Source organism: Amia ocellicauda, chromosome 4 (assembly GCF_036373705.1).
Source record: "Amia ocellicauda isolate fAmiCal2 chromosome 4, fAmiCal2.hap1, whole genome shotgun sequence".
Taxonomy (NCBI): domain Eukaryota; kingdom Metazoa; phylum Chordata; class Actinopteri; order Amiiformes; family Amiidae; genus Amia; species Amia ocellicauda.
The window spans coordinates 44,824,974-44,852,545 of NC_089853.1; the positions used below are offsets into that span (position 1 = coordinate 44,824,974).

Genomic DNA, 27,572 nt, shown 5'->3' on the forward strand with positions numbered 1-27,572 from the left:
TGTAAATTCGGTTAATAATGTGCAATGATCGTTTTATTCATGTTTAGAACAAGTAGCGATTTACTGAAAAGTGGCTTTATTCATTATTTCTTACAACATATGGTGCTATAGCGCTTTACTATACATACAACAGTCACCCACAAATAATAAATAGTATTTCAAATCATGTGTATTTAATAGTTACAGCACCATTACATAGTGGATGTGGATTTTCATTTAAGAGGAGTAAAACGGAGAGGAGTAAGCACACATTTCACTAAGGACTGCGTCATTGTAACAGTTGCTGTAGCATCCACATAGCCTTTTTATTTTATTATTATTTCTTTACATGTTTGAAGGGGAGTTTGATCTTAGAGTTTAACAAATAATTAAAAAGTATAAAACACTTTTAGAAAAACAAAATGAAAAAAACACTTCACAAGCTGCTTCAAATAATGTCTATACTAGCAAGTGTTGAAAATGGACCTAATTCCAGGTATACTGAACTATACAAAATACCTGAACACATTTTGTGATATTTATATATATATACAAAGCCCCTTCACAGAATTACAGCTCTTGCACTGAAATTGTATTATGAGAAACATTTAGTGAGGTAAGCTTGCCTGAAGAGAAGACACCATGGACCACAAATGCGTAGAGCTGCATTCGTGCTCTAAAACTACTGCCAAGACATTCAGAAAGTTACTGTAGGTAGAAGGGCCTCTGTTTTGCAGGAGGGGTGTGTAGCTGGATGTCATGGGGAGGGAAAAAAAAAACATACATTAAAAAAAAATGTCTTTAAGCACCTTTTCAGTAAAGCCATTCATGGGAGACTGTTTTATTTAAAATTTCGTTGTCAGGAGCGATACCGGTGTTCGTGCGCTCGATCGTGTATGTCTGTGACCTCTGTCCGTTCGTCTTGGTAAAGTCTGATTTCTTCGTAGTTTCTCTTCCTTCCTTCCCATTGTCTTTTCTTTTCCTTAAATATTCAGTCACGTCCTTCCAAAAAAATATCTGAGTCTCCTCCTGGTTTAATGCTTCTTGGGATTGGTTGATTTTCCTGCCGCCACAGCTCCCTGGCAGGCCGACGTGTCACAGATTCCAGGGGACCCCTGAGAGCCAGTCCTACCCACCCTGCCAGCCTCGCCAGGATAGCCTGCATCACCCGGGGCACCATCGCGACCGTCTTTGCTGACTCCAGACACCCCGGGAAGCCCTGCAAACACAAGAGAGAACAGGCCTGAGTGCTCGGAGGGGCGTGAGTGTGAGACACTGAGGCTGCTTCAGTGACAATCGGAGGCCTGATCCCAATTTCAGATTTTACTTTTACACTTCATTTTAGTTTCATTTGATATCTTTTGCAATTTCAAAATACCTTGATGCCCTTGGTCTCCTGTAGGTCCGTCAACAGCTTTGCCAACCGGCCCTTTGTCACCTGCCTCACCAACGTCGCCTAGGGTGCAACAGGACACAGGAAACAAATCTCAGAATTCTTGCAAAAGCCAGTAATGTACATGTATTCGTTTGTTGTTTTTTTATAATCCTTTGAGCATTGAGAGTTGGGATACATCTGTTAAAAAAGACTTGTTAAGTAAGAAACCTTTGAGAAACATTCTGAATAGTAATTTACTAGTTTTGCTGCAGTAATGCTCACAAAGGAAAGCTGCTTTTAAGCACCTAAAACATGAGCCTTACAACACAATCAAGCTTGTGACGGCCAATCAATTGAAGAGCTCACAGATATTTTATGGGGAGTGAAACACAGCTCATAATGGAGACGTGGCAGATCTGAGTAATGTCCTCAGCCCTGGGGAGGGTGAATACTTGTCTGCAACTAATAGTAGCACGTAAGGGACTGAACGCAGACATGTACATTTCTGGCCTCCTCAGTCTATAACACGTGTCGGTGGCTCTTGTTCCAGCATTTCATTTCAGCTGGCTTTCTTACCTCTGGGGCCGGGGTCTCCCAGTTCTCCGGGAAGTCCTCTGTATCCGGGTGGTCCGCGTGTTCCTGGGTGTCCCATTGACCCGGCCTCTCCTGGCTGCCCTGGGGGCCCAGCAGGACCGGGACGACCCACCATGCCAGGGGCCAAGGGCCTCCTCAAGTTAGCAGCCAGCTGGTTAATCTGATCTGAGGGGAGGAAGGAAAGACAGACATTTCACTTTACCTACATTTCTCCAGTAAAACCCCAGATGTTTAAATGGGTAATTGTATATACAAATAATATGAATTTTTCTAAAACGAATCTGCTAAGAATCATAATATAATCATTTCAAAACTTGAATTCTGTGTGGATATACTAAACTATAAACATGGGAAAACAGAAAACAATTTTTGCCTCACCATCGATCATTCCAGCACACAACTCCCGGATGTGCTGTTCACTTGCTAGTTTACCCTGAAAGAGAGGGGGGGGATAAAGTTAGAAAGTAGCATGAATGTACATCAAATGAAAGAATACCACTGATGCACAGACAACACATCTGAAAACACTGCAAACGTATGGATTACATACAGATAGATTACCAATGGCAAATCCCAGTCTTCAAGGTATAACATTTAGACCTGAGTGGCAGCTGGTCGCAGTTGATGCATGAATGACAGATTCCATGTAAGTGTCTTTGAACCCTGATTCTTTATAGATGGCTGGATCTTCAATTTTCCAATAATTGTCTCATAGAAAATATACTTTGTTTCACCGGAGAAACACTGAAATCAGTATCCCACTGGTAAAGAGTTGAACCCCTGTTGGATACTCACAGGAACGCCATTTTTTCCTGCGATACCCGGCAGGCCCTGCTCTCCCTGGAAGCCCATGAAGCCTGGTTTCCCAGGAGCCCCTCTGGCCCCGGTCTCCCCCTGAGGGCCGGTGAATCCTTTCAGACCAAGCTCACCACGTTTGCCAGGCTGAAAACAAAAAAAAAAAGATTACACAACTCCACCTGAAATAGTGGAAATCTTCTTCTGCCTCGTTATGTTAGTAATTAGCAACACCTAAGAACAGAGTTAATCACCATCTTTTAATGTCTTTTGATTTCTCTTTGTCAAACCCCTCCCGGAGATATAGAACCATTTAAACAAAAAATAATTGCCTTTGAATGAGCTTCCAACATATTGACCCCCCAATTTAAAATATTGTTTGTTATTAAAAGTACCAACACCAAAGTGGGGCATGTGACTCAGATGTGACTCAGATGTGAATAAAAGTATTTCACTGCAAAATCGTTATAAGTCTAATTTCCTTTTTTTCCAATTATCCAGACATTTTTCTTTTTTTTTCCAGGATAATTAAGCACACACACAAAAAAGGAAAGCATGGCTGTGTGACACATCAGAGTGTTTGAAGTAATTACATTAATTGGGCTGCAAGCTTTTCCGCAATACAGCATTAATTATTTCCCTTTGGGGCTCAGAAAGCAGGTTAATAAAGCTGAAGCAGCAATCCATTACGGTAATTAATCCAGTTAAACCTGGAATGCGCTCTGGAATCTCTGGTAATTAGTTCATGAGTTGTTGTTCGGCACTGTGGTGATTCAGTCCTGACACTGACACTGCACTGCACACAAGAAAGTCATATCAAAAGCCAAAACGAACATTTCCCTTCACTGTATGAGTTGCATTTCACTTAGAGTAAACCCTTGTGAGGCTGGCGGTGATCCCTCTTCTTCTTCTCATCCTTGTATTCATTATTTAATGTGGCAGTTACATATTTGCAGTTATATATTACACTATATAACACAAGTGCCTATGAGAGAATACACAGATTGCAGCGCAAAGCACAAAAGAAAAGAAAGGCAGAGATTCTGTAGGCTTACAAAGATAAATCTCTCTATAGCCGTAGGAGACATAAGAGTACATTTGCAGGGTCTGGAAGGGCAATATAAATAGATACATGTATGTGGGTTTATTGTCCTACAAAAAACAGTGAAGTACTGATTCTATTCACTGGTATCAGTTACCATAAATAATAACAATGAAAGATTCTGTGACCTCATTAACCAATCTGTTGTAACAGAACAGGTATGTACACAATTCTGTATGATTATATAAAATAGAATAATATAAAAGTTCAGCTGGAACACTTTGAAAATATGTTGCACTTTAAAATAATTGTATTTTCTGAAGTTGTGTAGTTAAAGATCACTAAATGACAAAGTTAAACAGCAATTGCACTCACACTTCAATATGCTTGATTACAACTCTGATACGGTCAACTACAGAGGCGGATTTATTAAAGTGTTTCACAGAGACAAATAAATAATTATAAAAGTACTTTTTGGGAACTTACCTCTCCTTTTTGTCCAACAGGACCAAATGGACCCTAAAGGAATGACACAATCTTTAAGAAAGTAACAGCAGGTAAAAACCATATATGCTAAATAACCTACAGCACATGCCGAAATACAGGATTCAATTACTCCATTTCATGAAGGAAGATGTACTCCTGAGCTTTAACCTGATACGAATAAACTAAATTATTTAATATGGCCAATAATCAATAAATAAATACATAAACAAACAAACTAAAACTCTTTAAGCACCACCACCCCCTCTTCCAGAAAATCCCCCAAAACAAAGTTACCAATAACATTATTTTCAGTTTCAACATTCACTTACAATAGACAGAAATCATTATACACTCTGTAGAGCGAGTTTTCCATTTCCTGTTCCTACTGCTTTCCTTTTCCTATTCTGTAAATTCATACATACAGACACACTTTAACTGACATACCGGCTCTCCTGTTTCTCCAGGAAGGCCATCACTTCCAGCGAGACCCTGCAGAGCAAACGGAAGAGCAGATTAACAGAAGTCTACCCTGACTAAAACAATCAGTTTCAACACAGCTATAAATAATAGGAAAATAAAATATTAGGACTTAAAGGGCTGCTTTCACAGAGTCAGATTAGCTCTAGTCTTGGACTAGCCAGTGGTATTTCAGGTAGAGTAGTGGAAGAAGAGTGCTAATCAAGGTCTGTGGCACCAGCTGTAAACATAATAGGTTTTCAGTTCTTAGCTAAAGTTTGTCCATAACCACATCAACCAGTCTTGGTACCTTTCAATTCTAGTTTGATTGTTGCTCTCTATAAAACAGAAGAATCTCATTATCCACCAGTTATTTCCTTAACAAGAATTTCCATTCCTGACCAGTGGTGACTGATATACACTATACATGTATTTTGCTTCTCTTTATTTTTTTTAACAGCCCTTCAGACACCAGTAACACCAACATTTTCAAAGGGCTGAAGAGTTTGAAACAGGGGGGCATTGACTGTAGAAATATACTCACTGGGTCTCCTTTGGAGCCTGAAGCTCCGACTGGACCCTGTGAGAGAGAGAGAGAGAGAGAGAGAGAGAGAGAGAGAGAGAGGAGAGTAAATAATCAGGCCGCTGTTAAAATAACAGGCAGGCGACTCTCAGGTTGGCCCTGTGGGTGGGAGGCTGCGCTGTCTGTGATGTTCAGCGGGAGCCCACAGCTACAGCACATAAAGACGCACTTTGTTCTACTGCTGCACACTGAATATGAGCGCACTCTCCCGACAGTCCCATAACACTCAGAGAAAACACAGCATGCATTTAAGAAACCAACTCATATAGAAAGGAAAGCTCTGCAAACCTATACATCAGAACAGAAAACCTCTTATATACTGTGAATACATGTTTTAATACAGTGTATTGAACTGTTAATTCAATGCTACAAGAACATAGGATGTGTGATATCTTGTTCTGTCAAACATGTTCACATTTTCAGACATGTCCCCGGCCTTACAACATTTTGATTAGAAACGTTATCATGCTGAAAAAGGTCTTATAATTTCCTTTAATGCTCATTTTTAATAATCCTCTGCTGTGACTTGATACTGTACATGGAACTATTAATCTATATATTTTAGAAGAGGTATGGAAAATATTCTGGTACTTTTCAAATGTATTTGACCTTATAGTGACAGGAAAAGATGTCTACGAAACACGGGGGGGGGGGGAAATCTTTTCCTACTCAGTAGGTATATGAAGATTATAAAGCAGTGCAACCAAAGTACTGGCATTTTCATTATGGCTCTGCAACAATATGATACAGTTGATTAGTTTTTATTTGTCTAATTTATATAGTTTCACTGTTGAAAACTCTAAATTGACAGCTTTGCCACATAATTGGAGGATTTAATGCATGTCACTTGTAATATGGTTGTTTTTTAGATGCCTTCATCACAGGCTATGTACTAATTGAAGAAAAATAAAACTTTTAATAAGTAAATCATATTATTTTACAGTTTCTACATGTTTGATAAGAGTCAATAATAAATACTATGACATGTGATGGGGGATTAATGGCCAACCCCTGTGGGAGCCCTGTAGGGCAGCTTGCCTTAGTGTGATGCAGGAGGCATCATCCACGCTCACCACTGACTCACCCTTTCACCAAATAATCCGCGGATTCCTGTCGGCCCAGGAAGCCCTGCATCTCCCAGAGCGCCCTTTGGTCCCTGCATTTGGAACATAGATCGTTATGTATATATTTTAAATAACTCTATCAATAGCTTTGATTACTCTATCAACAGGTTAAAGTCAATTAATACAACATGTTTTCTACACATTCATATGATTATAGATCTGGTTCCTGAAAATTATCACAGCTATGCATATTACTCCACTGCATGTTTCGCAGTTGCATGAGTCTTCAGTGAGAAACATTATTTTTGTTTTCTTAAGAATAACTATATGTCTCTAACTCTGTCAAGAGCCAGACCTGTGATAAACACAGTGTGTTTTGCTGGACAACCATACATGTATCTCTGTATATATATAGACCAGCTTTGTAAATGTTAAAATATCAGTCTCACCTAACGGGGGTAATATTTTGATTTGCATATGTTGTTTGTTGCTGCTGTTTCCCTCATTTAAAGCTAAAACAGAGACTCTCACAACTAAGATTCTCTGCTGCCTATTTAAAATACCATTTTCGATAACATTGTATTGTAAAATCCATCTTCTAGTTTGAAAAGTAGATGATTAAGGATCAGGGATCAGCATAATAAAATACATCACTGACCTGGAAGCCTTTAACCCCTTGAAGTCCCATATCTCCTTGAGGTCCAACCCCTCCCTGTGAATTAAATAGCATGTTTTCATCACAACAGCAAGGACACACAGTAGCACAACCATCCAATGATCACCAGCACACCTGCAGCAGGCAGCAATATGAAGACACTCTTTCTCATCTTCATCTGAGTAGTTTTGGCAGAAACGGATCATCCAACTGTGTGTCCAGTTCAATTTCCTTCTTTCCTTTTTTCCCACCAGGTATTTAATATCGTTTCTCATATTAGGAAATGCACACCTCTTCGAATATGTATCCCAAAGTTTCTTGTGTGTTGTTTTTATATCAGTTGAAGGGAAATACAGTTACACTCTTTGTATGCTGTTCCCCATCCCCACCCAAGATGTGAAAATCAATCTGAGGACCTCTGAGGATGTGTGGTTAAACTTTAAACATTACAAACTCTGTAGTAGAGTCCTAAGGTTAGCCACTGGGGATTCAGGCTTTTAGCTTTGCTTGGATTTGCCCCCTTCCTGAGCTGTGCAGGTTTAAGGGCATTATTGTGTCCGGTCGTCTCTGGAATTTGCATTGCCAGCAGGGCTGCTGGTGTATCCACCGTTCCCCCGGGCTTCGGCCCTAGGACTGTGGACAATGGCTCTTCTGTCCAGACCCATGCCTTCCCACATTCCTCACCGCACTCGCTCTCAGCACAGCGATCCACAATGGGAATGGTTTTGAGACAGCACTGCCTGACTCTTTCAGCAGCAAGGGCTCTACTGTCTTCAGTCAATTACATTTACGAGTATTCCACATGGGCCTTTTGATTAAATTGAAATATTCTGTAAGATGTGAAGACATTGCTCTTACAAGGTTCCCATGTCCCAATCACAAAGCACATATATTTTGACATTATGTGAAAAGATCCCTAACAAAGTTTAATTTTCCCATATTAAATCAAACCTTCAATCCACCTGACTAGGATGCATTCCAAAACCAATACATGTTGACACTTTTCCAATTGGTAACAGCAAGAAGTCGCTGGCAAACAGAACGCTGCCATCATTTTGAATTTTCCATTGGCTTGAGTGTTTGAGCCTGGGCTGGGCAGGGCTAAGACAATCACTAATGCCTGTACTTGGCACATAAAACATTCATACATTTTGACAGGTAGTTTGCCATTAAGAAAAGAGTTGATTCAAAGTTTGTTGAAGGTATTTATGAATGTATTATTCTGTAAATCAGTTTTTATTAATAATGTATAATGTTAGTGTATTTAATAAGTATTTTAAAAATTAAGGAAATTGAGGTTTGCATTGTTAACTAAGACTCATTAGGCCAAGTGATATGAATCAGTTGCCTTTCCTTAAACATTGCATGTAAAAAGGTTTTGTGAAAAATTACTTCAGGAAGTCATTGCAACCGAGGGCAGAGATTAATGGTTCTATTAATAGAATAACAAAACATTGGCTGTTGGGCTATTGAAACATTATTACTATGATTAAATAGCTTTAAAAAATGTAAACTCCTTTTCAAGGGCACCCCGTGATGTCTTCTTATCCTAAATTGTGCAGCAGAGATCTCAGACTTCACCGCTAACTAACAACTGAGTAATTACAGAGAATGATACATCCAAAGATGTTTCTCCAAAGTGTAATTTGCACCATTTGTTTTCCCTACCATGTAGTGTTTTTCCCAACAGGAAATCTGGATCAGTTTAATACATAGTCCCTTTATTTTTCCAGCAGGTTCTCCTTCCCATTCAAAAATCCTGGAGTAGCAGTCTTTATTAGTAGAGCTTTTCCATAGCCATAATCACCATCAGACTCATTGTTATTTGGAAAGTCATATTCCTCAGCTGTTATCCATTAGATATTGCTAATCAATTTACTTCTTGATTCACAGATTATAGGACATCCATTTAGGAGGTAATTAATTCACTATCCTGCTCTAATTTATGATGCTCAAAGTCTTACTGAGTTGGAAAAAGTGTTTTGAGATGGTTGTATGGTCTTGATTGTCAGGTGTGTTTAGATTGAGGTGTGGAAATGAAATACTTACGGCTACACCCCTCGGCCCAGCTTCTCCCCTCTCTCCGGGAACACCCTGAACGCCCTGAAGATGGACACAAATGTAGAACGGAGTAAACACTGTGTACTTATGAACCAAAGCCATTTAATCAACCAAAACAGATTCAAAAAGCTGAGGCCAATAAGCTTGTATTGTTGACATCTTCCATCGCACCTGTCATTAGGAGTCGCTTGGATGTGTGTATGTGCAGAACATGCCTTATAGCTGCTTTTAAAGCCAAACATGAGTAATAACAAAAAGAGGTGCTGGATAGGAATTCACTATAGAATAGCCATACTGGTTGGTGTTTACTGGTGCTCATAAGCAAACCCTAAAATATTGACATCAATCATACTGGCGTTAAAACTGGATTTAATGGTTTAAAAAATGCAAGTGGGTGATTTTCAATATGGATGATTTTGAGAATTGCTTCAAGTATGTTATTTTTTCTATTTAAGTCACCATATGAATATAGAAAATACTGCAAATGTCATATCTTAAGAATTTTGTCCTTCCTTGCATTCCTTCAATCATAAAAAGTTCACATTCTGTCAGATACATACTGGAATACCTGGCTCTCCAGACGGGCCGGGCTCTCCACTTTTTCCTTGGTCACCCTGTAAACAGAAACACACAACAAGAACCATTCAGACAACAAACCGACAGAAACAGAACTCTCTCAGACAATCCCCGGCCTGGTTTCTTGTTTGTGGTTTAAAAACAGCTTGTAATGTTGCCGCATGAGATGGTATTAACCCAATAAAGACTGCCTATACAATAGGCTAATGATTGGCTAATTCTTGTTTTGTTTGTTTTTCCTTTTAAGGGAAATTATACTCAAAACTGATTTAGAGACAATCCAAAGGGGTATTGTTTGCTGACAATAACAAAAACAAAAAAAACAAATAACTAAATTAATACAAAAAATCTCTGGCTGAATGGCTATGCTATATATAGTCCTAATTGACCATGTTTGCAAGATTTGAAAATTATTTTACTTACACTCTGCCCTTTCGATCCTTTGGTTCCAGCCTTTCCTTGTAATCCCTAAAATTAAGCAACAGGACAAGACAGTATTAGGAATGCATTATTTAAGACTGAACCGTCCTTTAATTACACAATGATAATGGCAATGAAATGATTTGGAGAATAATTAGCTTTAAGTATCCATGAGTGTTGTGCATTTTTTCCCTGTCAGCTCCTCCCACATAGAGCCAGCAGTTGGCATTATGACTTGTCAATGGCTGGTACAATGACTGATATGACCTTTAAAGAGTTCACTGTGTAATTTGATGTCCAATGTGTCCAATAGTTGTTTTAATGTAACGTTTAGACAGATCCATCTTAAAATCAGATTGTTTATTGTTCCCATTGGGGGCTGACACTGGGACCTCTCAGCTTTATACTTCTTCTATATCCAGTCAGCTGGGTCAAGCCATGTGATACAAAATGGTGTGTCTACACTGTGTTACAATAGACTTAATAACAATGACCTGCAATATCTAAAATTGGACTACATTTGGGATAGAAGAGATTGAAAAAGGAACAATTAAACATTTTGGGCCAGGAAAATAACTGATATTGATGTTCTTTGTGGCTAATCTAAAACCAAACTGACCCACTGTGCTTCCCATTAAGCCATAATATTCCAGGCAATTATACTGTATTTAGCTTATACTTTATGAAAATGGCTCAGCACTATAGCAAGGTGAGAGACACTTACAGGAAGGCCATTGGGACCTTTCTCCCCTGGGACTCCAGGTCGCCCGGCATCCCCCTGAAACCAGAGAAGAACCCGTTAATAACATCAGCACCCACCTCTACAGACACCGGACAAATTCCGTGATAAAAGATGACATACTTTCTCTCCGTCTGTTCCCGGAGTCCCATCTTTTCCATCCCGACCAGGAATGCCCTAAAGAGTCAAAGAAAATAATGTGTCATTTTCATTTTCACAGTTATTAAAGGTAGGAGATAATTGAGCTCAGTTTTCACAGTGCCACTTACTGGCTCTCCTTTAGGCCCAGATCCCCCTGGCACTCCTTTCGGACCTGGTTTTCCCTGCAGAAAATAGGCAAAATTTGAACATTTAGTAATTAACAGTGGAGTGTGGGAAATTGTATTTAACTTGTTTCTGACCATGTCAAAAAGTAACAACCCACAGTGCTGACCTAGGGGCATTATTTACAGGTATTTAGGAACATGTTATGTTACTTTGGTGATGACAAAGGCAAGTCAAAGGTAATGGTGTATTGGAACAGGGGGTCAGGTTGTCAATGCACACACACACACAAAAGTTATCAATGAAAATGTATTACAAATCTAAATGCAACATAAAAAGTAGTAGTATGAAATGCAAATTGATTTCACCAAATGGAAACTTTGTCACTTGTAAAAAGAAACGACAACCGGTCACAAAGAGCCTTATTTTGTAGATTCAATTTAGAGAGACTTTCTATGGCTTAACCGATATCTGGATTGATTTGAAGGACAGCTCTTATGCAGTCTATGATTAAGCCTTCAAGGGGACTGGTTGCAGAACAATACAGAGACCTGTTTCCAAACATGTCACATGCCCACGTCACGGCTGATCTCAGACAAATACCAGTTAATACTCACAATGTCACCCTTTGGTCCTTTGAACCCTTCTGGTCCTTTCTCTCCAGCATCACCCTGGAATTATCAAAAAATACAGACGTGCCTTTTTATTGCTGAGAACCAAAATGCAAAGGCCTACATATTTTGATAAACCTCTCTTAACCATGCTGACAATTCATAAAGACAATTCCACTACTACTATGACTAATACAACTAATAATAGTTCAAATATATTTATTAAAACTTAAATAAAGATGTAGTTGTATACAGTAATGAATGCATGATGCTCTACATCAAGTTGAAATATGAACAGGAACTGAGCTTTTAATACTAAATTCTGTTAGGTTGTACTGCTGGTGAGCAAGACGCCCACGGGCAGATCAGCAGACAGCATTTCCTTTGCCACTTTAATGCTTCAGTAATTTGTCATTTAAATCTAGGACTTATTCTTTCAGATACTAAACTGCAGTTTGTGGACACATCTTTTTATATATTTATTGCCCATGCTGCCTGTTCATATAAAGAAACACTCACTGTTTTTCCGACGGCCCCCGCAATTCCGGGTCGTCCGCGGAAACCAGTCAATCCCTTGATAAAAAGAATGGAGCAGTTAAAGACACATTGTCACTTAATTTCAACAGAGCTACACTCCACCCTATCAAATCCATGTCTGTCTCCAGCATCCCTTCCCCTTGTCCCTCCAAATAATCCTAGCACCGCGGTCCCTATACGGCATAATATCTGGACACATTAGATTCTCTAGGTTCCAAGAAGACAAATAAGCTTCAGCTGCCTACACAACCGTTTTCTCAGTTGAAAGCCCTTTGTCTGTGAATTACATCTTCAGAATTTCAAAAGCCTTAGAGAAAATCCAGAAAAGAGCAGCATTCCCGAGGCTCAAGGACATGACTTATACAATTATACATGGGTGTATTGAATTCAGTCTTAATAAATGATTGCTAAGATGAGAAAGAGTTATGTTTTTATTTTAAAAGGAAAATATCAAGTCACCGCAGCGCTGACTTCAAAATGAGTTCAGTGAGCTAAACACCCAAACATAAATGGAAGCTTATTAAAAGTAACTTTTGCACTGGTATAAGAAACTTGTTTTTTTTTACATAGAGAATTATTAATAGCATACATGGAATAAATTTGAATAAATTACCAAACCATGCTGTAGAGGCTAGTACGCTAGGGTATTTTCACCTTGAAACTGTGTAGGAATCCATACACATAGAGGGAAATGGTAAATCCTGAATAATGAATACTGAATCCTGATGAATCCTGAATGGTCAGTTTGTTCCTTGACATTTATTTCTGTTCATAAGGAGAACTGATAGACTACTCACCCGGTCTCCCACTGCACCCATTGGACCCATAAGCCCTCTCAAACCACGAGGACCCTGAAAAGTCACACAGTCAATTTAATACATCTTCCAAATTCTAGAATGTAATCGAAGTGTTTTCAGTATTCCATAGACACCACGGTATCTTTAATATCAACAGGAGCTCTTTTGGATCAAGACACTGAAACACTTCATGGACATTAATTGTTGCTAGCATTTCTGAATGGGACGAGAATGAACATGGCTACAGCAGTAACACTTTAAGGCTCAAAGGCCTGAATAATATCAATACATTAATCAGGCAGGTTGGCAATGATTATCTTGTGATTCACAACACGTGTCTTGGAGGAATTTCACACACTTTCCAGGGAATTTCATATATTTGAGTCAGTGCAGCCCCACTAATCAAAGACCTTCTTTGAATCGGGCCATTGATTTCAATGAGCTCAAATATCATGTTGGCCTGTTTGTATTTGTCCTGAATGCAAATCCTGTCATCATTGATACAGAGCATTCTGTCAATGGGGGGAGGAATGCATGAGAAGTAAGGTGTCAGTATGGAGGTCAGCCTCTGTTTAGAACATAGAATAGAGTCTGAAAAGTATAAACTGGACTGGATTCAACATTGGAGTGTGTGACTAACTTTAAATTCCTGCTATCCTACTATTTCACTAGTGTTTTATGTTAAGATGGTATTTATTTGTAGCTTTTTCACCTCATTAATTAATTAATGCTATATGTATTTATATATATATATATATATACAAACCTGGAGGCCAACTGTTCCGGGAATGCCAGGTGGACCTGGAGGGCCTGGGTCTCCCTGTGAGAAAACAAAGAAGTTATAACACACATTCAGATAACACATAGCTATTGTCTATTATCTCAAATGAAGGTCCTTTGAACATCTGAGAGTCCTTTAAACAATTATTTTGAATAGTTTTATCCCATAGATCAATTTTATCCTTCATGATAACTCTAAACCATGTGAAGATGTTTAGAATGATGATAGATACATCAATTTGATAGTATCCTCTTCTTTCTGAGGAAGTGTCATCTGCTTTGCTGTTTTTCTTACCTTTTCTCCATCTTTTCCAGCTTCTCCTTTGTCACCTTTGTGGCCGGTGTGACCCTAATAAACACAGAGGAGCACTTGTTGATTGACATGTAATGAATGAAGGCTGTCAGTTATCCTTGCATAATCCCAACCCTAGTACAGTAACACCACATAAATCTGGTCTGAACACAAAACATAACACAGAACACAAAACATTATTTTGAGTTTCTTCAAGTGTTCACTACTCTTCCACAAAGCTCTTGAATAGCAGCATAGCTGACTCATACATTTTCCTCAGTAAGGGCAATTGTTAAAGTTTTATAATCACCTTGAACCCTGGCATTCCTGGAAGCCCAGCGGGGCCAGGAGGACAGATAGCAGGACACTGTGGAGAGAAAAAGCATGAGACACAATTAAGAAGGAGCTCTTAAAAGGCAATGCTATGCTTTAGATATCATATTATGACCCTTAATTGTATTTAAAACAAGATAAATATCAGCATTTCCTTTTGAAAAAGTATTCATGTGTACAAATTGATACCTTAGAAAATTATGCATTCTCTGTGTAATGGATGTATAATTCCACAATGTTACTTTACATCTCGTCTATTCAAATGCAAAGCCTAGCAGTAATGGTGTTTTTGGAAATGTACAGCCTTGGTAATCCAATTAAACCATAAAGATTAGTATCTCTTCAAACAGGGGGTGGCGGGGGGGGGTCCTTCAGACAGGTCACATTCTAAAATCCATGTCAGGATTAAAACTGACAAACACTTTTCAATCTGTTTTTGTTTCTTTTGGTTAGACAAATCAATTTCAATGTATGTTTATCTTCTGAAATTCTTTATGCATCTTGCAACCGAGAGTTAAAGCAGTAGTATCCAATTCCTTTAATCCAGCCATGTCTTTTCTGCTTATTAAAGCTACTTTTATTTTGTATTTGGTTCCAATTCTAATAGGGTGGGGGGGGTTAGACTTAGTAATTACTGTTACTTAAGGAAAGATGGCCAAGTATAATACAGTGCAATACTGCAGAGATAAAGGTTGGTGATATCTATCATGTTTACACTGGAGCCATTATTTACTGATCTCTGTTTCAAGTTGAAACATACAACTGTATCAAGAAAAATCTGTGAACCTACTTCTTAGTCTAGAATGGCCATGAAATTGCCAGAGCAGTAAAGCCAGCTATAAATAAGTGTTTGCAGACTAGAAATACTGCTCTCTGTGAATTGCCTTACACAGATAAACTACAGCTTCCAGTAAAATACAATGTCATGTACTGCCGGTATTGTCCAGTGCGTTTAATGAAGACCAAAGGTAGAAGAAAAAGTAACTTACCAAAGCATCGCCATTTCCATCAGGGAAAGCCCCGGAGAAACCCTTAGAGGAAGAGGACAGGTGAGAAGACTGCTTCAGAGGGGCACTAACTACATACAACACATACAGTATAGACAGTCACAAATGTCAAGTGGGGCTATATATTTATTTGATTTTCTTAATATAATTTGTTCTGATTGTGTGTTTAAGTGAAGTAGTTCAATACTAATTTCCTAAATAACTGGGAGATTATTTACGTTCAGTAAACCCTGAAAGCATGTAAAGCTAATACGAACCAAATACAAAGAGACTAAATATTCCTCATAAAGACTATGAAATGTGAGCAAAATGTGATTTAAAAAGACAGCACCATATTTTCAAAATACGGTGACACAAAACTTCTAAATGTTTTTTTACAGAATTTGCTAATAATTATTGTATTAAATTACACCTGCTTGAATTAGGCCTCACAGGCAATTATTAAATATGCATGTTTCAGATGGGCTTTAACTGTTGAAGATAAACTGTGATAGAAGAGAAAACTTACTTGGGAGCCATGCAAAATTTTTTCTTCTTATAAATCTTAAAATAAGAAAAAAAAATCTTACGTTGGTCTCAAGTCAATTTTCTTAACCTTATTTTTATATAACAGTACAGTTACACAATACTGTGCACTGGTACACTTGAACATAAAGTATTCACTTTCTGGAGTGATATGGGATCATTTTATTTAGAGATGCCCAGAATTATATATGATATGGGTACTTTCAAGTTTGCAACCAGAAAAAAAAAATAATGTCACTCATTTATCTCAAGTGTGCGGTGCTGACATTGTGCCCAAGCAGACTAAGTTTTTAGGGTGTCAAAAGCAGGTCATATTTAGATCTTTTAAATAGGCTGCATGATTATAAAACATCACAGAACTCCAATTTAGCATTTAATCCCAGTGCTGTAAAACCAGGTATTGTTTATATATAAATTCAAAAGGGAAATGGCTAAATTAAGCACCAACTATGTTCCAAACTTGAACTAAATGCAAATAAAGTCAGCTGACCATGGTTTATACATACACTGGTGTAATGTCAATGCTTTAATGCTATATACGTCACTGGGGGGGACAGTAGGGCAGAGGGGTTTGTGTGAGGAGGACTGGGTATATTCATTGTTCAAGGACAGATATAAAGCTGGAAGGAAAATGAAGCAGCAAAGGGGCAGCTGACATTTTACAGGACTTTATGAATGCTTGGCCTCAGTGTGCTCATAACTAAATAAGGGTTTTTGGAACAGTGGTTTCCGGATGAGTTTATATTGGCCAGTGTTCAATACAGTACTTACTGGGGGACCAGGAGGCCCGGGAAGACCAATAGGACCAGAAGGCCCTTCAGGTCCCTGAAAGACAAAGACACAAAAGGCGAATGAATCCCAACAGGGCTGGACATTTTTGTGCACATCCGCAGTGTTGATTTATTATAACATTCGGTCAGTGATGAGGGCATCGAGTGGATAGGAATGGAAGAGGTGGAAAAGCCTAAATAAAATTAATTGTCAGTGTCCTTTTTAATTGTTTCGGTTTGGAAGTGACCTGTGCAGAACATGGTTTTGTGTTCAAGGGAAACTAGACTTTTCCATAACATAATGTTACAGTGGGTGTTTATAAACATCTGTTAACTACATGCAGAGCTAAAAACAAAAAAACAAATATAAAGCTGAAGGTGTATTTCTTCTGTTACATTGAGTCATAAAACAAAGTGTGTTTCTTTGTGCACTGTAGGGATTTTTCCCTTGGAGCGTAGTGCATGTGAGATCTCAAGTCATTTGTTTATTGGTTGAAGTCTGAAACAGATGCACTACCCTCTTCTGACCCATTACACTGTCCTCAGTTTCAATTAGTACAATAATTGCAATCACAATGTTAATCAACTGCTTTTTGTTCACAGCTGGAATAAAATAATAACAAAAGCCAGCTGTTCTCTACTCTTCGCCTTCTCAAGATTTCAATAAAGTGTTTGGCTAACACTATGGATAAGTATTCAGGGAAGCTACACTTAATCAGGGTAATCTATGGGAGAATATTCTGGTAACTTCCATGAAGCAAAGCAAGACAATGAAGACTAAATATAAATGTGTGTGTGTGTGTGTGTTATGTAATTTCTTCCTGTCAGTTTGCAATACAAAGTTTCCTGATCAATACAACTCAGCCCATTCAAAGAAGATCACATTGTATTTGTTAACATGTTTTAGAGCAGAAAAAACAACTCAGAAGCAGGTTTATGTTTAAAAAAAATAGTTTGAACATACTGTTAATCTACTTCACATATTAGAAACAGACTGCACTGCATTATACTCATAAAAGCTCCTACTTTACTAAAATATGGAAACCAAAGACTTGGTGGAGGCTTCCCATTCCCGAAAAACCTGATTCAGCCATCTGTGCTCAACTCACCGTCGGCCCCTGTGGCCCCAATCCTCCTGACAACCCAGTGGCTCCTGGTGCGCCCTAGAGAGAACAAACAAGACACATATATACACAACAATCACACACACAAAAACACACATATACAACACTAGTCAATTAGCAAATCCTTTTATTTGGAAAACGCAGTTTAAAGACTACAGAATATCTAAATTATTTATCTGGTTATTATAGAACACTAAGAAAAAAAATATATAATAAAAAAATATATAATAATAATAATAATTATTATTATAATAATAATTATTATTATTATAATAATAATTATAATAATTATAATAATAATAAAATCTTTATAGCTGCTAGAAGTGCAAATAAAAGTAGTACTCCTATAATGGAACATTTGATAGATAGAATGTGCTTTACGTTATGCTGATATGAAAGAACACCAATAAAAAAAATGCTATGTGAACAAACAAAAAAATACATTTTTTAAACAGCAAAGGGAATTGAACTGGGAGATGGATTGCTTCAGGTTATCTCATCCTACATCTGTGTATGTATTCCAGTACAAGGTTTTAAGACTAAAGTACTTACTGGTGGTCCAGGTTTCCCTCTGCCCTGAGAAAGAGATACATTACATTACAATACATTAAGACAAATTGTATATTCCTGAGTAATCGAATTTCAGTTGGACAGGGGAAACAACGAAAAAAATAAGTTAAGCTAAAAATAAAAGTATGCAGATTTATTTTGGTAAAATGTTATACAGATACCTTCCTGACCAAGACCCAGACAAATACAAAATTCAACCCACCCACCATTCGCTGAATAAACACAGTGTGTGATAACAGGTTTTAATTACTTTCAAGGAACACTCGGTCAAAAAGCCACCAAGTAATCACAGTTTACAATTTACAAATTACAACAGCACATTAGAGATCCTATGATGTTTTGTATTCTTCCTGTCACTCAGTATTACCTTCTATAAAGAGTGTGAATAAATTGGTGTGAACTTTTAGGCTGAACTCAATGTGTGTTGGAAAGTCATGATGACCACTTTATCTCCTGAGCCACAAAAATACTTTCATGGGAACCTAGACCCAGGCTCACAATACGGAGAAAGTCAAATACTTACCGGAGGTCCCCCTGGGCCTGGAGGTCCTGCATCCCCCTAAGAAGATCACAAAAAAACACAATGTTCAAGACTCTAACAATTAAAGAGTGAACACATGCCATAGACAACCACACACTGTACTCATGTTAGCAGGAAAAGTATCAATACAAAATGAAACAAACTTTTGCAAGAGAAAGCAGTTCAAAATAAAATGTGATATTTCAAGTACTATCTGCTCTTACGTGCACATGGGCGAGGAGTTACTACATTACAAAACACCAAATTACTATGGAAAAAGCACAACAGTAAGCATCACTTAACACTCGCAGCTAACAGACTTGTCAACAGAAAGCAGACCTGTGAGGAACGTTGTTTAATTCAAGTAATAAACAACGAATGTGTTAATGTCTCTGGGATTACAAAAACAAAGAGAGTGTGAAATTGCTAATACTGGAGTTGTTGTGTCTTAGCAGCTTTTTTTTTTTTGGAGAGACATGCAGAGAATGAAACAAATTCCCATGTACAGCTCAGAAGCAGGCCTGTGGGGGGAGTGAAGGAGTCTCCCAGCCGGTCTGCTATGTTTGGAGTGTGTGTGAGGTGGTAATAAGAAATCCCCCTTAAAAAGCTAACACTCCTGTGCCAAGACCCCTGCCTTTCGGTAGCTCCTATGCAAACTCAACAGTTGTAAACTCAAGCATATTTTCAAAGATGGTGAGAAAGCCAATACCACACTGAATGCCACCGCCAAAAACTAACAAACAAAATATTTTCCTCTGTATATATTAATGAGATCAATTAATAATGACTGATTTCTAGTTCATTTTGTTTTATATTACTTAACAGAAAATACACCCCCACTATATAAACAAATTGGTGAGTACAGAGTACGTTTAATAACACTTTATGAAAATTAATTCATTATTAAAGCAAACACCAGATCCCTATGCAAACATTAAACAGTACAATTGTGATACAGGCTAGAGTGCTAATTTCTTGAAACCAATAAATGAATCAACAAATGTAATCTATATGAGAGGAAGTAAGATTACATAAAGTTAGCCGAAGTTTGGTTAAATTAAGAATGAATTCCCCACACAAATTCAGTATCTAAATACCTATGCAAAATACCAAATCAAAACTGTAGTTTACCTACTAATTACAAACTTGTACACAATTATAGTTCTTTATGCTAATTTAAAAATCCATGAAGAATCTGATTATTATTTGAGCAAGCCGGTTAAAGTTTTGATTTGGTCAAACAGTCCTTCTGTTTACTGAATTACAGCCAAACACTTACAAAAGTCTTGCTTTGAAGCATACAAATTGTAAAATGAACTATAGGTTGATTCCAAACATGCTTGTTTATTAGTGGCCGCCAAGTGGACACATATTGGAGGTGCATTGCATTGGACTGGTCTCAATCCCTTTACCAAGACATTTGTAGACTCTTTTTCTCCCACTATATAATAATTTATAACACCAATCTATTCTTTCAACAAGGTTGGTCAGTTGAGGGAGCTTTTCATGTACTTTTGTAAATGTGTTGTTTTTCTGTTCTTACTGATATAAAATGTTGGCATGGAGGTGGTGTCTAATTGTAGATTTGGAGACTTGGTGACCCCAAGATATACCAAGTTCTGTAATTCTCCAACGGTGGCCCTTGGATTCCTCTTTGCCTCATGAAACATCTTCCTCAGTGTGCATGGGGGCAGGTTTATCACTGTTCCACTTGTTTTGAACTAATAATGGGAAGTGGAATATTTAGGTTTTGGGCATTTTTTGTTTACCCATTGCACCCTCTTTTCATTTGTGACTTGTTTGCTTTTCCTCATGGTGATGGATGACAAATGGATTTGACATGCTTGTTAACCTAATTTTTATACCACAGTGAAACTGGAACCAATATAAGGCCACAATACAGTTCCTTAACCCTGAGATGTACTTAAATAAGTAGATTGTTAATGCAGTTTAAATTTTAAATAAGACTCTTTAGGGGTGTCAATCATTTTGACACCAATCGTTTTAAGGAAAACAAATATTATTTGTTAAAAAATAATGTTTTCTCTGAGCATAAAATATAGCTCATTACCCGTGTTGTTTATTTTATACATTATTTTTTGCTAATCTTTATCAAGGGTGCCAATAACTCTGGAGGTGACTCTATGTGGTAATCTTGGAACACTTAAAAAAGAAAAATGGTTTCCCTTTACAAGTTGAAAGTCTGTCATGGGTCCTTGTCCCAATGTATACTTTTTCATCTGCTTTTCACTGCTTACATTATCCACCAGCACAATCTTCAGTTTGTTTATAAACTGACTGACATGTACATGTCACATATACAGCTAGTCTCACTGACATTGATTAGTACTAGTCTTGCACTACTGAAAAACATTGAGTTGTCCAAGACTAGCACTAATTTGGGTCTGTGAAACCAGCCTGTAATTTCTAACATGAGCTAATCTTAAAACTAGTACAAATAAACTACCTAAAATATCTAAATCACAAGTTCAGTCTTAGTGTAATTATGCTCACTGTTCTAGAAAGTTGTGTATTTTGCACCTTCTCAAACTGAACCTGACTTTTCTATTGATTAAACTGCTACACTGATTTCTATTCAAATCACGATCTGGCTCATATTTAATCATTATGATTTTGAAGATTAAGATTTTTCTTTAAGATATCAACTCAAATGACCATCTAAATACTCACACAAAACAAACTGAGAGATTGAGCTTCTGAGACACTGTACATGGACAGAAAGAGGAAATGGGCACATTCCAGGTAGGATTAGGACATAAACAGGCCTAGTAAATTAAATCCAGTACACAGTTGTCCAGTTGCTCATTAAAAAGATTCCTACTAAGATCTAGCAGCAGCTTAACAAATGCAGCCAGACAGTACAGCGCAAACAAATCTGGGATGTGGCACTCGAATGAACTCTCTTAATCACTGCAAGTATTTGACAACTCCCCGACATTACAGAACCCAGACAGGAACCGATTCATAATGGGGTTAAAACCACAACATGGTGAAAAACAGATCAGAGAAAATGTATTACAAATTAATAAGAAAGGTGATTTCCAACTCTCATTCAGGTCCTATTCTAAGGTTTAAAGACTTGAGTTTCCTTTAATTGACAGAAAATTTGCAATTCTTACGGACTCCATGACCTGTGACTCCTTTAACCTATAATGTCTCCGTATTATTATGCTAATGTTAAGTAAGCTTTTGTCTACAATGGTATTGTAAAAAATAAAGTTATTTTTATATATGAGTTTGGCATAAGGAAAGGCAGGGGGTTTCAGTAAAGGGATTGCTGGGCAGTCTGGTACTTACTCTTGGTCCAGGTGGCCCATCTTTCCCAGCTACGCCATCAGCTCCCGTTAAACCCTGGATATGAAAAGGAAAAGTCAGAATAAGGATAGTACTGTAACTGTAGTAACTGTCTCCCGTCTCCACAGGTGCTAATGTGTTTTCTACATGTTATACCATTATGGCTAATGTGCAAGATACTAAAAAAAAATCTTATTCATGATCTAAGAAAATTTGAAAACAGAAGGCACTTGACTTCACCTGTTGTATTGTATCTTAGAGTTCAACTAACTCTTATGTGTCTTCTAATGGCTTCCCTCATACAAATCAATGCTACTTGGGGGCAGGGAGCTGTGATTGGACATCACTCTGAAGTGATGTCAGAGTGTTTTGCCTATTTAAACTCGTGGCTGATACGGTCACTTCTCTAATGTGATTTAACTGCATTATCAATTGATTTGGTCAAATGCAAACTTACATCCACTCCTGGAAGTCCAGGCAGCCCTGCATTTCCAGCAGACCCAGGTGCCCCTGCTTTCCCTTTGGGTCCCTGAAACACAGTGCATGATTCAATGTAACATGAACTCGAATAATTAACAATGCAGATAATGTAGCTCTGTTATGGGTCAGTATCTTGAACCAGTGTCACGTGGCTCATTGGGATTATACTGGCTCAGTAAACCTGATATAATTATATAATATTACAGAACAAGGAGGCTTTGTGTAATAGGCTGAACTACAGAGAGTGAACTTCTGCATGCTCTTGCTGGTTTACAGAAACGATGGCAAGGCCTGGATGCCAATTAGGAACCAATGCTGTGAGGTATAGATCTGTGGACAAATCCGCTATCTACTGCCACTGATCCTACAGTCATAGGGGTTATTTTCTTATCTGTGGTCTGGATAGAACAACTGACTAATACTAATGGTTTTAAAACTCAGGCTTATTTGTAACATTTCGATGCGTTGGCGACTGATGTTTTTGTTTGTGAAATTCACACCTTTTTGAGGGTACCTCTTTGGAGCTGATCTAAGAGAAGTCCTACACAGACTCAGATACACTGGTGGGTGTCTGACACTGTGGGAGTGAATACTTGTTCTATAGAGTGACTGGATTGTGATTGGATATTATAAATAACTAAGGTGAAATTTCAGATTAAAAACTTTGGCACATATAGCAGAAGAATCTGGTTGTGATGATGCCAATACAATGATAATGTATAATAGAAATACTTACAGGCTTGCCAGGCAGTCCAGGTGGACCAGGTTTGCCCTATAAGAATAACACAAACACACTTTAAATCAATGTATTCACAATGTTAAATAATGTTAACACAAAAAAGATGGAGAATTGCTTTCACCACAGGTTCTTTATTTTTGACCCTTTAAATATATAAAGCAATAGGGGCAGAAGATAAGAGGATAATTATCTACTGAGCATATTTTTAACCTCCAACTGGGAGCATTATAAAGCTGCATTTTCATATGTGATCTATAACAACAATAGGGGCTGCATAGGTGGCCTATTTGTTTACTCTAATACACTAACCCCCTGTGTAACAGAAAATCACATTCTTATTCCATGGTGACCAAAACTGAGCAGCTACATATTAAACCAGCCATCGATCACTAAAACAAAACTCAACCCCCCAGTAGCTTTGCAATACATACATAAATAAGAACATAAGAAAGTTGTGCTGTGTTGCACTGCTAAGGTATTCTTCGTTTAGGAATTAAACAAGTCAATTCAAATTAAAGCCCATTTTAAGTGTCTTTGAATCATAAGGTAGGAAAAATAACATTTTGAAAACAAAATGGCAGCCTGTTTTTGTTTTAGTCCTTTAGGGAAACATTACTTAGTGAGTTTCCTATGATACAGGAAGTAGCGATAAGGTGTGAGATTTGGATCATAGTGATGCAATGAAACACTGAGGTCAAGAGGAGAGACAAATTAAAACATAAAGGGACTGGAGAAAACTGAACAGTAAGGTAAGGTTATATAATGTACCTTAAAATATGATAAAATCCTGAACCTTGTAGCTATAAACTTCATACATTCACATGTATTGAACTATTTGGTATTTTTTGAAGTATTGTGTATATCAATGAAGGTATAATTCATTCAGATGTTTTAACTGACATAATACAAAGCAATCGTACTCCAGAACAGTGAAAATGGCACAACCTATACTGTAGTACAGAGAGGTATAACAATTTGATTTGGTTCTGATATAATACCAGCTGTTTTGGCTATCTTTATGTCATTGTGTTCTATAAATACTCCAAGCATTGCTTCCTGCTACTAACTTGTGATTCCCGTTGGACATAAATGCTTTTAATAAATCCAGGACTTAATGATGCTAGAAGTCAAAGGGTTAAACCATTTACCAATGATCAATTATTTGTTGTTATCTGGCAGTCTGTGGTACTTTGTGATAAGGCTGGTTACATTCCAAGATCATGTGTCTACCCCTATAGCCAATATGCCATGGTAATGTTTTAGTAAAGCACATAGTAAAGCAGTGATACAAATCAGGCATAAACATGTGAAGGGATAAAACATAATCATGGGAAACTATGACAGAGCACTGTTTAACCTTGGGTATAACATTGCAATCACAGTGCAAATTGACAACAGTCAGTTCAGAGGCACACTGAACAAACAAGGCCTGCAGTAGATCCTTAGTGAGTGCACATCTTTGTTCAACTCATCCCCCACTTAAAATGCATTCTTAAAAGATGTCTTGAATGAAGGTAACTGAATGCGAGGACTGAGAAATAGAACATACAGAAAACTAAAGGAAAAAAAAAGTTGTTACAAATATGTGCATACGTCTTCAGTGCTTTTCAGTACAGAGATATCAAAGGAGCTGGTACTGTTAAACAGCAACCCAATGTGTATAGCCATTTTTGAATTAATTGGAACTAAGTTTAATGAAATAACCACAACCACAACAATACAACAGCTGCCACTACTGCTACCAGACTGATCACAATAACACAGTGGTGACACTCCCAGGAGGAGGGATATGCCCGCCCTTGTCCCCTCTTCTCTCCCTCGGCAGCCCATGCGCACTCAGTCTCTCACTCACATCAGTGCCGTCCTTCCCTAGGGGTCCCGGAGGTCCTGGCAGGCCCTGCGGTCCTCGGGGGCCAGGTCTCTGATACACAAAACCATACCGTCAGTATAACAGATAACATCCTGCTTCATAGCCACAAGTCAGAATATAATATATAATTAAAATTAAAATAATGGTCTGTCAACCAAACACATTCCAAAGTGCCAGCGAGGGATATCAATCAAGTGAATGTGTAGTCTATTTCTTCCATCACATGAAAAATGTAACTTTTGGCACAATATACTAACATCAGTATACATCTGTAAAAAAGAAAATAAATAAATAATACATCTTTAAAACGTAATATAGTCTCTGCACTTCTCTGGGAAATTACGCACGAAAGAGGTGCTCTCAGTGCCCCTTATGCACTTGCTGTACTAATAACCTAATTATTTTACTTCCCAAAAATTGTACTATACTTTAAATACAAGCACGCATGTCTACAAAGCATTTCATTGTTAAGGTGTCCATCTCATACAGTTATTAAAAAAAAAAAAAAAAAAGACCAAAAACATGTAATGCGCAATGATGTGCGTAATGACATACGCATCGAAGAAAACACACCTCTCTAATAATGCTGTGAATAGATAAATACATAAACAAACCAGACAATATATATATATATATATATATATATATATATATATATATATATATATATATATATATATATAATCAGGTGAGAAGTATTCATGCAATAAGTAGTGTGAGAGGTCAAAGTGAGCTGCTGAGAGAACAAAGGTGCGATTGTGCAGCGACTCCTGATCTCCCCACAGGACAGGCCGGCGCGGACTGCAGCACCAGGGGAACACAAGCCTCTTCAGAACGGAATAGCACAAGCCCACACACCTCCTCATTGACAATTAACCACTGATTTTCTTCATTAGTTTCCATTCACCATTATATATTCTTAAATATATTTATATATACGTCAATAATCTCTATATGATACTATTTAACTTAAAGCATTTAACCACATTTGAATATCCAATGATTTAAGTATAACCCCCCTAATTTACCCCTAATACAACCCATCATTTATATATATATATATATATACATACAAACAGACACACATACTTGCAGAACGAAATCTTTCTTGCAGACCAAGTATATTATAAAGACGGCTGGATAAATTCAAATGAAAGGGGCCAGAATTGCGTATCTATCTCTTTAGTGAATGGCTCATCAATTGAAATGTACAAAACACGTCTCCCACCATAATAAGATGAAGAACCAGCACTAGCTTTGGCGTTTGATGTCTGTGCAGCATTGCTGCTAGATACATGGCCAATGCAAACCTGTTGCTCTGAAATCCGGCGAGAGCGCCTTTCTGTTCTACGGTCGCTTTGTTATTCCAGGCGGGTCGGATGATCCATCACACCATATCGCACAGAAAACGACACAATGAAATCAAATCTGTAACACAGAGTGCTGTGTCGCATGTGTTACAGTGCGCGATGCTCTGGATGCTGCGAGCGGAGGCGCAACTGGAGTCCAACTTCATCACTTACCTGGGCTGAGGAGGATGTCAACAGCTGGCAAAGAAAGAGCAGCCCAAGAGCCGAGAAAGCAGCCATGGCTCCCGTCCTCTCAGCTCCGATTTTAATATGTTAAAAAAGGGGTTACCCCTTTCTCTCTCCTTTTAGCTCTCTCCTCCCGTTTTAAAACGGACCGGTCCTTCACCTTGCAGCTCGGAGCCCGTGAATGAGTGCACTTTGAATCCAGATAAACCCGAGTCTCCAGCTGGAGGGGCTGAACTCAAAGTCACACACATTTGAGCAGGGGGGGCAGGGTTTTTTGTTTTTTTCATGAGAGGGGGGTGGTAGAGCTCAGGATGTGAAAGGAAAGGGGAGGCGGCAGGGGCTGGGGTTACTGAGGAGTTGGTTGCAAGACAATCTGATTCTTTAATCGCTAGGACGCGCAGGAACAGCCCATTCATGAAGGCCAATCGATCCATGCATTATTATCATTATTATTTTAACTGCTGACCCAGAGTAATACAGCACAATATTTACTTATTCCTTCATACACGTCTCATCGAACAAGAAATCTCTGGAAGAATGACAAATATCATGTACATTGAATCTTAAATTGATCTATTTTACTTATTTTAGTCATTTTATTATCTATGTCAAATGACTAGAATATTACTGCATTAATAAGATTGCACTTATACAACGTTTTATCATACTTCTTGCTTT

General features: G+C 37.9%; 1 protein-coding gene across 1 annotated transcript; it reads right to left on the bottom strand.

Moving 5' to 3' along the window:
* Nucleotides 1-59: 59 nt before the first annotated feature.
* Nucleotides 60-27,124, bottom strand: col9a3 (collagen, type IX, alpha 3). The gene is made up of 32 exons (XM_066702500.1): nt 26,883-27,124; nt 25,342-25,410; nt 23,487-23,522; nt 22,728-22,799; nt 22,274-22,327; nt 18,959-18,994; nt 18,418-18,441; nt 17,851-17,904; nt 16,743-16,796; nt 15,429-15,470; nt 14,417-14,473; nt 14,110-14,163; nt 13,801-13,854; nt 13,035-13,088; nt 12,220-12,273; nt 11,707-11,760; nt 11,095-11,148; nt 10,949-11,002; nt 10,811-10,864; nt 10,090-10,134; nt 9,651-9,704; nt 9,079-9,132; nt 7,033-7,086; nt 6,395-6,466; nt 5,272-5,307; nt 4,716-4,760; nt 4,272-4,304; nt 2,744-2,890; nt 2,327-2,381; nt 1,931-2,113; nt 1,358-1,435; nt 60-1,198 (listed from the first exon to the last, which is right to left on the bottom strand). Exons 1-32 carry the CDS (start codon nt 26,946-26,948, stop codon nt 1,014-1,016), a joined length of 2,037 nt encoding a protein of 678 aa, XP_066558597.1. The 5' UTR covers nt 26,949-27,124; the 3' UTR covers nt 60-1,013.
* Nucleotides 27,125-27,572: the final 448 nt, after the last annotated feature.